General features: G+C 33.1%; 2 protein-coding genes across 2 annotated transcripts; both read right to left on the reverse strand.

Annotated features, from left to right (window-relative positions):
• Positions 1–794: 794 nt before the first annotated feature.
• On the reverse strand, positions 795–2189 carry LOC112038003 (F-box protein At1g61340). Its single transcript, XM_024070811.2, has 3 exons — positions 1685–2189; positions 1481–1555; positions 795–1381 (listed from the first exon to the last, which is right to left on the reverse strand). The coding sequence occupies exons 1-3, from the start codon at positions 1928–1930 to the stop codon at positions 1127–1129; spliced, it is 576 nt and encodes a 191-aa protein (XP_023926579.1). The 5' UTR covers positions 1931–2189; the 3' UTR covers positions 795–1126.
• A 4022-nt stretch (positions 2190–6211) lies between these two features.
• On the reverse strand, positions 6212–9011 carry LOC112037975 (putative FBD-associated F-box protein At1g61330). Its single transcript, XM_024070784.2, has 3 exons — positions 7825–9011; positions 6983–7147; positions 6212–6864 (listed from the first exon to the last, which is right to left on the reverse strand). Exons 1-3 carry the CDS (start codon positions 8782–8784, stop codon positions 6511–6513), a joined length of 1479 nt encoding a protein of 492 aa, XP_023926552.2. The 5' UTR covers positions 8785–9011; the 3' UTR covers positions 6212–6510.
• Between the last annotated feature and the right edge of the window lie 3308 nt (positions 9012–12319).

Here is a 12319-nt window from a genome sequence, read left to right on the forward strand (position 1 = left end):
CTAGTTTTTCTTAATCAAGTTTCAGTTACAAGAATATACAAACTTTTTTTTCCCTTCAAGAATAACAGTGTACAGAGACATTTAACACAAATTACTCAATAGGAAAGAGAGATTCTTAAATGTACATGAGCTACTGCATAGGCTTTCTGGGATTGTAAACCGCGTACGGTACAGCTGGGAAAAGTAAGACACTATCCCCCAATAGCTGTACTTGATTAGATTTTCAATAGAACATTCTGTCCCGTCAATTCCCAACAAAATCAAAATGTGAGTATGTATTTGTTCACATTTTCCCTTTCCACCAAATTCCAACCGTGTAAAATAATGACTTTTTGCAATGTGCTTGTCTTTGGCTTGTAAAACACGAGCACGCCAATTGTTCTTTTGTAATATGTGCAGCTAGCAATGTAGGCATTTTCACACACAGTTCATTCCTAAAACATTCCCATATCAGTATAATCAGCATTTCATTCAAGATTCCAATATCAAACTCTATAGATTTGACAGGAGATTTGGAATCTATGAGGTCTGTTTCATCATAATTGCCTTTTATAATCAAATCAAGATACCCATGAGCTTACATTATTTGAAAATTAAAGATTTTACCAATCAAGTTAACTAAAAACTCCGTCTATTTCAAATTCTTATATCGTATGGGTGCAAAACAGGGACATTTCATTGCAAATAACACATTTTAGTGTGCTGCATATCATAATAAACGAAGGTCTAATCTCTAGCAAGCAACACATTGAAACAAAAGAAAAATGCATATACAGATTACAAAACAGAACAAGTCCATGGAAACAATTTTCTCATTTTATTAAGCTCAAAATAGAGTATACAGAATCAACTGTACACACTCAAATTTTTATGACACAAGAAGCGGTTCAAGATTTGCCCCTTAAACTAAAATCCTGGACTCTCTATCTCTTTCCCCTCACTAATTTCGTGTAAAAAAAATACAGCCAAGCCAATCCCACCTTCAATGAAAGCTTTTGAAGATTTGGCTTGCAAAGATTTCTTTACAAGTAAGTGTACAAAATCAACCAAATTTACAACAACAACAACACCAACTACAAAATACAACACCAAATCTATTTACAAAAACCTTCAAAGCCTCTCTCACTCATATCTCTGTATCCATAAATAGTGCTTTTCTCGGCCAATGCTCTTCGTCCGGGGAAGCGAACAATGCCACCGACATATCGGCCAGCTTCTTCTCCGGCAGCCGCGACCGACGAGGCCTCAACTGTTTTGGAGCATTCGGAGCTTCAATTTCATCATCTAATTCGCTTGGATTCTCCAAATCAAACGCGGTTCGAAAAGCTCGAGTCTTTGATGGCGTGCTATACGCGAAATGCCATTGCTTTGCAATCAGAGTCTGCAATTACACAAACAAAAATCAAAATCAAAATCAATATACATTATTCAGATTATCAAACAAAAAATTGAAGATTGATTTACGAATAAATATACTCACAGCTTCTCGAATCGATTTCGAAACGTGGAATAGCTGCTTCAAATCCTCATGATTCACACCGCACAAAACCCTAATCTGCTCAACCAAAAAAAAAAACAACCAGAAATGTCAATTTTCAATTCCAATTTCAGTAACAAAAACAGTTTCAATCCGATTCAGAAACAGAATCAAAAGCTTCGAGAATGAGAAAAATTTGGCACTAACCAGAATATCCTGAGGCAAGGCTTCGAGAAGAGACCTTTCAGAATCCAAACCCAATCTCTCACCGCACATTTTCTTCGACGGCGTTTTGGGAGCCGAATCGATCGCCAAACCCTCGAAATGATTCGAAATCAAAATCCTCTTCCTCCCAAATGCTCTCGCGTACCTCACATACCCTAGCCCTAGCTCCTCACCACCGACCACGCGCTTCGATTTCAAAGAACTGCCGCATCTCTTTCCCAACGCCATATTTTTCAAAAAGAAAAAAATTGTTTCGAAAAACAAATCTGTTTTTGAAAGCAAATTTTGAAAATAAAAACAAAACGAACTCTTTAAACTCTTAAATCTCTTTTGGATAACTGTTTCTATTTCTGTTGCTGTGAAAAAATGGAAACTTAGAACCGCCTTTCTTCAACAACGGAGTTGCTTTTAAAAAATTGTCGTGTCCTTTTCTATCACTCACTTATATATAAAGGACGGAGGAGAAGATAGTGTTTTGCTTGCTTTTTAAATTTTTAATTTTTTGAGAGAGTGCTTTTTGAATTAATAAAAAAAGTACAAACAGTAAAAAAAATTAAATAAATAATTAATTAATATATCAACGCGTTTTGAGGAATGTACTGGAGTTTTCTATGGAAAAATCTTCGTTACTTCGTGTGGGTTGGCGGTTAAAGAGTTAAAATGGCTAAAAACTAGCCGTTTGAGTTGGGTTACACGTGGCGATGATTGAGAGGGAAATAGGGAAGTAACCAGGGTGGTGACGTGGCGATATGGTCGGTCTAAGTCGGCTGGCTGGCTGGCTAGCTTTGTAATCTTCTTGGACACGTTGCGTGGTTCTACCGTGTTCTGGAAGTTTGGCTATTGTGACCGTCACTAGAGCGCTTAGTTATGTGACACGTGTGATGTTTTTTATTTGAACGGTGGGGATTGAGGGGAAATTACGCAGGATGAGAAGGTGAGTGGTGGTTGACTGGCGTGGCCAATTTGGCTTTGTTTTGACTTGTTATTTTAAAGTATTCTAAATCGGCGGCTGAGGTGGGTTTGATGGTTTTAGATTGATGATGATAAATTGATAATCCAAATTCACCGTCAACTACACGCCAAAGACTCGTTCTTTTTTTTTTTTTTTGGGAGAAGAGAAGAGAAGAAGAAGAACAACACGTCAATGACCATGATTCTTAGCTTTAAAGATGGTCCCTCCAAAATCTCTTTGATTGCATGGTTTGAATCTGCGCGGCAAAAACAAGTTGGACTTGTATCTTGACTACCCTTTAACTAGCTTTTACACTGCTCTTTTCTGATTTTTTACAAATTATAAATAAAAAATTGTTATTACTTCTAATCTTGGCTCATAAATATTAAAATTACTCTTTTTGTTTGCTAATAATGATTAGTAATAACATGCAATTTATGATTTATTGTGAAATTGTAATAAAAGTATTATAGATGTAACATTTGTTCAAAGTATTTTGTTAAGTTGATTTTAAATTGATGGATTTATAAATTATCAATAACTTTGTTTATATACTTTTTTTTTTTTAACTTTGTTTATATATACAGTTTTTTTGATGACCAAATAATATGAAGTAGTGTTAATTGTAGATTTATGTAAAAATCAATAACAATTTGTCATTTTTTGATATATCCTTTACGTAGGTTTAAAGTTTTCTTTTTTCCTTTCAGTGTTTAAATTAATTTATTAAAAAATATAGTATTGTATTTAATAATAATAAAAACTAGAAAAGCAAATAATTTTAAGATGACATGCAATATATCTAAGAAAGACAAAACAATTTTGATAAATCGATACAACATCATCCAACTATCAATAATCCCTTTAATTTTTATGCTTTACATGTATTGCATGATTTGTTGATAAAGCTACTTGAAGTGAACACTTCAATTTATTACTAGTTTATACACATTCATGCCATCTTTAGAAATCAAATCTCACTTTTTTTTTTTAATATTAGCATTTATTGTTATAAAAGGATTACATCCTTCTTCCAATAAATGAAGATTAAGCGTAACATATCATCTAGCTATTAGATTGAGGATTGTTCTTGGATTTCACTTGTAAGAAGATATATTTAGGCTTTGGGCAATGGGTATTGTTTTTATGGGTAGAATTTGAGTTTATATTTTTAGAAGATTTTATTGATTTACGGGTTTCACTCATAAAAAGATAAATATTTAAGCTTTGGAATTGGGCCCAAATTATAGGAATATTGTACCTAATTTTTTTTGGTTGTTAACCTAATCATTAGTTTTTTATTTTATTTTATTATTATTTTCAATTTTTTGAGATTTTTTTTTTCAGGAACGAGAGAATTGGAGTACATCCAAAGAAAAAAAAAATTAGCTCCATATTCATTTAGAACTTTCTGATACAATTTATTATGCGGCAGTTTATAAATAATGTTTTTCTTGTTATATAGTGAGTTGGAGGAAGATTGCTCCGGACCTGGAGCTAAACTCTTTTCTTTAACCAAAGAATTATCTTTGGATGTACTCTAATTCTCTTAGTTTTAAATTTATAATTTTCTTTAAAAAAAATTTTTTTTTAAAACTTGCAAAAAAATTGGGCACTAATTATTAGGTTAACAAGCTAAAAAATTAGGTACACCCATATTCCTATAAATTGGACTGATAGCCTAAAGCTTTTCTTCTTATTTGTGAAAAACACATAAGTATGAAATCCTTTACAAACATAAACTCAAATTCTCTCACAGAAAAAACAATATCCATAGCCTAAAGCCTAAATATATATTCTTTTAAGTGAAATTTCATTAGTAAGAAGTCTTCTAAAATTTAAAAGACACTGATTATTGCACATTTGTTAGTGTACATCATTCATACACATCACTCATTTCATGTGTTAAATGTGAACATTCTTAAAAAATATGAACGCTTCGTATTATATTTATTTTCTGTATATAAAATATACATTAACGTGGGTGTAAGAATATTTGCCCAGTTCAAAACTCGAACTTCATAAGACCCTCTGCACAGATACAGCATACCTAATTGGTACCTACAATATTAAGTGAACCAACACGTTATTGAACGAAGTTAAGGTAGAAAGTAGAAACAATGTTGAGAGAGACAGAGACAGAGAAGCACATGGTCATGGTCCACACTAAAGAGTTATTGGTAGAGAGGCTTAGCCAGGCCCAACTGTTTATTTTGCTAACAACCCGCTTATTCGTACCATGGTTGGGCCAGTGGATCCAACATATGATGTTTTGCTTCATAGATTTATGGTGGATGGGTCTTAATAGAATATATTGGGCTAGAGACTATAGTTTTGGTACTGCTGTATAGCTAGTAAGGCAATTGGTGGTGCGCCGATCTTAATTTATGGCTCATGCACTCGAGCTACTGAAGAGAAATAGTATTTGTTGGGTTTGGACTGGGCCTATAGCCAAAAATTTAATTGTATCTTTTGTTAACTGAAGCCCATAAGTTTGAGGCTTACTGATTCAGTATGTTTAGTAACCAATTCAAGGTAGAAGAAACGTTGGGATAGTGTGGTTGCATCAATCATTTTACAATCAAAAATCAAAATAATTAAAATAACAATTAATTTTTTTATTTAAAAATGACTTGAAACTTTTTTGTAATAGTAGAATTTTAGTTGGAGTAGAGTTTCAAATTCTTAAAACTAAGTAGTAGAGTTTTATGTGGAATATATTATTGGTAGAATTAGATAATAGAGTTTAGGTAAAGTAAACTATTGGAAATTGAGTTTAACCTAAGTTAAACTATCTTAGTAATACTCCTAAAAATTAGTGATTTTTAGAATTTGTGATAGGTTCTCAATAGACTAGGATCGAACAATCACTTAATAATTATAAATAAATAAAGAAATAAAAGAACAAGTAAATGAAGTTGAGAAAGAAAGTGATCCATAATATATGAGAAAGTGAATGAAAGGCTAAGGTGCATCCACCAAAACTAAGGATCTCTCTTAAAATTTCAAACTCAAAATCAATTTTGCATTGCAAGTTCATAGAAGCGAGGGAGGTGATTTAAACTTTAAAGTTCCCATGATAGTTTTCCTTAGGAAATGTTTTTTGCTTTTGCCAAATGGTCAATACATATGGTTATAGATAATGGAAAATTAAAATGACTCCATTGAAAGCAGAGCATGGCCAGCTTTCTCCATTCTATTAAGCTAAAGAGCCTAGCTCCATGGTTTTTCAAGGATGATAGTGCCACCAATAAATTCCTAAAAATTTGGGAGTTTATATTGTCATGAGATCACCCTCTCACAACATATATATAGGGTGGTCTACACATATGGGATCCACTCATCCACATATGCCGTAAGAGAAATACCTCATTAGATCAGTTCGTAATGTACTTTTTCATATGATGTAATTGACTTTTGGATGAAAGCTCAAATGTTGGACTTGGAATAATATCATCCCATAGTTAACTAATCACATTTACAGTGAAGGTACATGATATTTCCAAAATAGTATAATTAATTTCTATAAGAACCATACAACACAATGCAGATAATATTCTATAAGAATGTATTTCAAAAAAAAATGGAAGATAGAACCACAAATCCAATGCCTTTCTGTCTTTCTGAACCAATAAACTTTTTAGACCTTCTCTCACAAAAAAAAAAAAAAAAAACACTTTTTAGACCTAATATAAAATTTTGACCTGTATTTTTGTTCTTTCCATTTCCATTATCAATGACATAGACAAATCCGAAGGAGTGCTGCAAATTTTGTCACATGATTTGAAAATTTTGAGGTCCCTTATGTCCCTAAATCTTTTAAGCACATACAAGGGTATATTGCCCTACTTGATTACTATCCAAACTGTGAAACTTTTGGTTGAACAGGACCCTTGTCATGATAATGATCAAGTAGAATAATATTGGTTTTTGGAGATGCTCTCCAAGAGAAAATAAGTCTTTTGTAATTTATTGCATCTGCAGGTTCATATATTCTTATACGGCCAGTTCTAGGAGTGACTAGAACTAGAGTCTCCAAGAATACTGCCTTCCCTAGGAGAAACCTCACCAACTCTAGTTCATGCTTTTGAAACTTGAAACCTTTCACTTTAATGAATTTGAGGCTAGTGAAGAAGTGAGGAAAGTACTGAAGTAGTTGCTTCTGATGTAATTCCCAGTAAAACCCGCAGTCAAAAGAAAAATCATTGAGCTGCAATATTTTCAAGTATGATCAATAAGAAGTAGAGTAAGACTAGCTAGCTAAGTGTAAGGCTGTTACTAAGAACAAAGTCACAATTTGTACAATTGGTTGAGTCGAATATACTCACATCAAGAAACAGTTTCTCTAGGCTCGGGCAATTCTTGAGAAAAGAAGCAATATCAAAAAGATTGCAATAGCTTGTACCTTCCATGAATAACTGAAATTCCTTCAAATTCCATAATCTGAATTGCAAATCTCGAAAAGCTCCATCTCGAATTCTTGTTGTCAAGCCCTTAACCGTACAAAACCAACAAACAAACCACAAAATTAAACCAAGAAATTACATTTATCAGGATTTGCTATATATTTTCCGTTTAATTCAATAATACTTTTTAATTTTTATAGGTAAATAGAGGAGGTATATGTTGGTGGGATTCGAGCCCCACTATCAAGCACCTTGAAAGTTGAAACCTCCTGGGTGTCCCTCAAATAATACTTGTTAGATTTTTTTTCTTTTTTAGAAACAAACACACACACACAAGGGAGAGGAAAAGAGGTTCTAACACAAAGGTACACCACAACTCCACTCAAAAACCATGGTAATAATAGTTGTTAGATTAAATTAAATAAATTCACCATCTTTTAAAGGCTTAAATTTTTTAGAAAATCAATCATTTAATATGATATTAGAATAAGAGGTCATGGTTCAATCTCCTATCACCGCATCACATTCCATTTAATCTTCCACGTGTTGAGCCCCACTCAATGGCAATAAATTCACCGTTTCATAAAAGTTTAAAATTTTGGAACAATCCGTAATTTAACAATATTAACGAAAAGAAATGAACAACCATTAATGACAATAAATTCATCATCTTCTAAAAAATTTAGGTTTTTGGAACAATCAATAATTTAACAATATTAACAGAAAGAATTTAACAACCAAAATCCATTAAAATAAATACATACCTCAAGAAATGCACTAGTTGTAGTCAGAACATTAGCATAAGAGAGATCAGATACCAAATTTTCCACTAGAGAGGCCTTTGCAAAACTTCTAGAGGGAGAGAAATTAAGCAAAACTTCATCCAAGTGCAAGACCTCAGCAAATTGAAATTTAACAACATTCCCAATATAATAAATTGAGCGTAGAGTCGGGGCATCGATATCAATGCTCAAAATTTCAGTGCAATGCCTAACTTTCAAGACCTTAAACCTCTTAAGGCTCCTAGCACAAACCTTCAAATGTTGAATATTACAACACTGCCATAGGTCCACGGTCTCAAGGAGTAAACAATGGAAAAACAAGGTTTCCATCGTTTCAGTGTTGAGATCGACTTTCTTAAGGATAAGAGTGGTCAACAAACTCAAACCTGTTAACTGTGGTGGAAGATCAACTTCACAGTAAACTAGTTTCAATGTTGTCAATGATTTGATGTCGAGAAACTGTGAAATCTTAAAAACATCTCTCCCTTGAAAAAAATCTAAATCAAGCTCTTCAACGCCTTTTTCAGCGCATATTTTGAGCCATCTCTCAATCATGTGTTCCTTAGCTGTGGGATCAAAACACAAACTTAGGCTTTGAATTCTCGAACCCACGTGAGAATTGAAAACATGGTTTACTATGTGAATATACTCCTCACGATCATGATGTCTAGCAAACTCTCTGTCAAACAGTATCTTACGATTGAAAAGCCAAGATTTCTTAAACCTTGGTGACAAAACTCCGATCTCCACCGCTTGTTTGATTGGCAAGAACGAGAAAATCCTTTCAAGAATATCGTCAGGAAGGTTCCCTGAACGATTAGGATTTGAACTAACACCGTCTATGTGACTAATAAGATTGTTTTGGTGCTGATTGTGAACCTTCTTGGTTCTCTTTTGTGGTGACCGTGACACTGTTTGGTTCTCTCTTTTTGGTGCAGCCATTGAAAAATAACAAAGAAAGAGTAAAGTGCTGGTTTTTTTCTGCCTTTTTTTTATGCATCAAACAATGAAAAATATATGAAGAGAAAAAAACCAACAAATTTAATTGGTGTTTGGGAAGTTAATGATTTTTTGAATTTATATTAACTATTTGTTTATGTATTTGGTGCTGTTAGAGAAAATTTAGCTTTGTGGCTGGTTTACCTTTTGTGGCATTCCTAGGAGGACTGAACCAGTGAGCTGATCAGTGAAGTGAGGCAACGACAAAGTAGTGACCTGTCAGTAACGTTTACTATGTTACCGGGTCAATGGATAGGTATTAAAAGCCAGGGTCTCTAAAGCATGTGATATAATTGAAATCGGTGTCGTTTTGGGACCGGTAGTTTAATGCGTACAGGGCAGTTTCGGTGTGTTTGTTTGGTTTGTATGGTAGCCGATTAGGAGTCATAAACTAATAAAACTTAAAAACAGTATGTTAGTTACGCTCCATTGGGTTACTCAATTAAATTCAAATATTTGGTTGTATTAATTAGTAAAACATAAATAAATTTATTGTTTTTAAAAATTATTAAATGCAATGCAATTATGTACTTGAATTTAATTAGAAACCTAATAATATTCTATGTTTAAGGCCATGTACATAAGTTATATGCATTCTTAAAACTTGATGTTTCAGCAATAAATCTATACCACTTTAATTGTATAGGGTTGAAATGTCTAGCTTGCCCTTCGTTGTAATGGGAGAATGTAATTAGTGAGGGGTAATCTTAACCTTTTGCTTTTGAACTAAATTGGTGTTTCATTATAAAAAAAATTACATAAGTTATATGCATTCTTAAAACTTGATGTTTCAGCAATAAATCTATACCACTTTAATTGTATAGGGTTGAAATGTCTAGCTTGCCCTTCGTTGTAATGGGAGAATGTAATTAGTGAGGGGTAATCTTAACCTTTTGCTTTTGAACTAAATTGGTGTTTCATTATAAAAAAAAAGGTCCTAGCAAAGCAAGATACTCTCTCTTGGGTGGGTTCCAGTTAGGTTCCAGTTAGCTTAACTGGTAAAGTCTCTGATAGTTGAATAAGAGATCTAGGATTCAATCCCCGCCTACACCAAAAACTGATTGGTGTCTTAGTTTGATAATAACGAGTTATTATCAAAAGCGAACATCATAGGTTAAAACTCTTTAAAAAAAAAGAAAAAAAAAAGATACCTCTCTTGAGTGGTAAAGATCACTTCAAAGCTTGAGTTAGGGAAAGAAAAAAAAAGTCTCAATAATAAGCCTGGAGTGTTTAATGCATACTATAGGATCATCATGACTGCTACATTGCTTTTTTTTGGATGTGATTGGCTATGCTGGCTCCGCCAGCCTGGGTGTGTTCTTTTTCTTTGGGGGGGTGGGGGTGGGGGCGCCATGCCACATCACATTTAATGCTAAGGAGAAAGTCTAGTTGTGGGTTAGTGGAGCATTTGACGGAATTTAGACTGCCGAGTCCCATAGGCGAAGCCAGCATAGAATTTTTCAATTTTTAATTATATATAGTATTCAAATCATTAAAAAGTAAAAATTATAGAAAAAGCTAGTTATTGGCCCCCTCTCAGATTTTAGAATTTAGACCTTTAACTCCTCAATCCTTTTGAATTAGTCCAAAACTTAAGTTTTATACATTGTGCAAATGTTTGGGTTTAGGATAACTCCTAAATAATTTTTTTTATATTTAGCTTGGCACCCTTGGAAAAATTTTCTAGCTCTGCCACTAATGAGTCCTTTGGTATAGCCCCTTGACACTAACAAGTTATGATATCGTTCTGAGGGACAACATCATTCATGTTGCTGGCGTGATAGCGTGAAGTTAGCATAATGCCTTTGCCTTTTCATCCACCACCCTTTCAATAATATCTTTGTAATTGTGGAAAATTTGGGAACAAAGTGAATTTTGCATAAAATCTAGTGTTCTATATATGTCAACTCTCTATGCATTCTACTTTTCCAACTTAAACATCCCATAAATTAAAATTTTCTAGCTCTGCCACTAATGAGTCCTTTGGTATAGCCCCTTGACACTAACAAGTTATGATATCGTTCTGAGGGACAACATCATTCATGTTGCTGGCGTGATAGCGTGAAGTTAGCATAATGCCTTTGCCTTTTCATCCACCACCCTTTCAATAATATCTTTGTAATTGTGGAAAATTTGGGAACAAAGTGAATTTTGCATAAAATCTAGTGTTCTATATATGTCAACTCTCTATGCATTCTACTTTTCCAACTTAAACATCCCATAAATTGGAATTTTTTAATTCTGTTTTTTATGGCATGGTAATTGTGGAGGGACAAACCTCTCTCTTAGAAGGTATTGTCTCACATGAGTGGTACACCCCACATGTGCGCTCAAGCTTATATGCTGCTGGTGGGAGGCGTCTCTCCCTGATGTGGGATTGAGTAAATCTGTGAGGGTCTTCACCTAAAGCGGATAATATCTTCTAAGGGAGAGGTTCATCCCTCCATAGTAATTATAGTCAAGTTTGAAGTGATAATTTATAAGTTATAAATGGTAATATAATAAGTGACTATATTTTGAAAAAAATGGAAGTGACTTGAATGAAACTCAAGAGTTTAAAAGCTAAGGTTTGTGACATGAGATATAATTGAAATCGGTATCATTTTAGGATCAGTAGTTTAATGTGTACATGACTATTTCAGCATGTTTGTTTCAAGAGAGTCAATTTTGTACCAAAGGTAATTTCGGTTTGGCCAAGGGAACGAAATATTTTGGTACCAATGTACCGTTTCAGGATTACGGTTATTTATATATTTTTATACATATATGTATTTTTGTATCTATTTATGTAAGTATGAATTTATTAATTTTGATGTTATTCAATATAAAATTTTAAATTTACATATTCTATAAGCCTAAATATTAGCCCAAGTACATTAACCCAATATATTTGCTTAAATAACATGTTTTTTAAAAAAATTTTAACAGCTGAAACACTCAAAATATCCTGGTACAATCCTTTATTATATTTGGTACATTTTGTCATTTGAAGGAGTACTGGTACCAATTTAATGGCTAGTGCAATATATTTCCCTAGTACAGTATTGACTTTCTTGGTTTGTTTCCTTTGTATGGTAGCTAATTAGGATAGTCATAAACAGATAAAACTTAAAAACAGTATCTTAGTCACACTACATTGGATTTCTCAATTAAATTCAAATATTTTGTTGTATTGAATTTGTTGACAATTAAAACACAAATAGTTTCATTATTTCCCAGAACAATTAAATGCAATGCAATTATGTATTTGAATTTATTAGGGATTTAATATTCTATTCTATGTCTAAGTTATATATACATATATATTGTAGGGACACAGTTTGGCTCCCAAGCCCAAAAGACAGATGAACTTAGATCCAAAGAGCCCAATATAATGAATTTGTAGATAGTGGGTTGGAAATCTAAGCTTTAATGAATTAACCAACAAGTAAAGTGGATCCAGATGACCAAGAAAATGAAAATAGACTTATTAAATCTA

Source organism: Quercus suber, unplaced genomic scaffold (assembly GCF_002906115.3).
Source record: "Quercus suber isolate HL8 unplaced genomic scaffold, Cork oak 2.0 scaffold_368, whole genome shotgun sequence".
NCBI classification, from domain to species: Eukaryota; Viridiplantae; Streptophyta; class Magnoliopsida; order Fagales; family Fagaceae; genus Quercus; species Quercus suber.

Coding starts and splice junctions, on each gene's coding strand:
- LOC112037975 (XM_024070784.2), bottom strand. CDS start 8,784: ATGGCTGCACCAAAAAGAGAGAACCAAACAGTGTCACGGTCACCACAA. Junction 7,148..7,824: donor CAACTAGTGCATTTCTTGAG/GTATGTATTTAT, acceptor TGTACGGTTAAG/GGCTTGACAACAAGAATTCG. Junction 6,865..6,982: donor TAGAGAAACTGTTTCTTGAT/GTGAGTATATTC, acceptor AAAATATTGCAG/CTCAATGATTTTTCTTTTGA.
- LOC112038003 (XM_024070811.2), bottom strand. CDS start 1,930: ATGGCGTTGGGAAAGAGATGCGGCAGTTCTTTGAAATCGAAGCGCGTG. Junction 1,556..1,684: donor CCTTGCCTCAGGATATTCTG/GTTAGTGCCAAA, acceptor TTGGTTGAGCAG/ATTAGGGTTTTGTGCGGTGT. Junction 1,382..1,480: donor CGAAATCGATTCGAGAAGCT/GTGAGTATATTT, acceptor GTGTAATTGCAG/ACTCTGATTGCAAAGCAATG.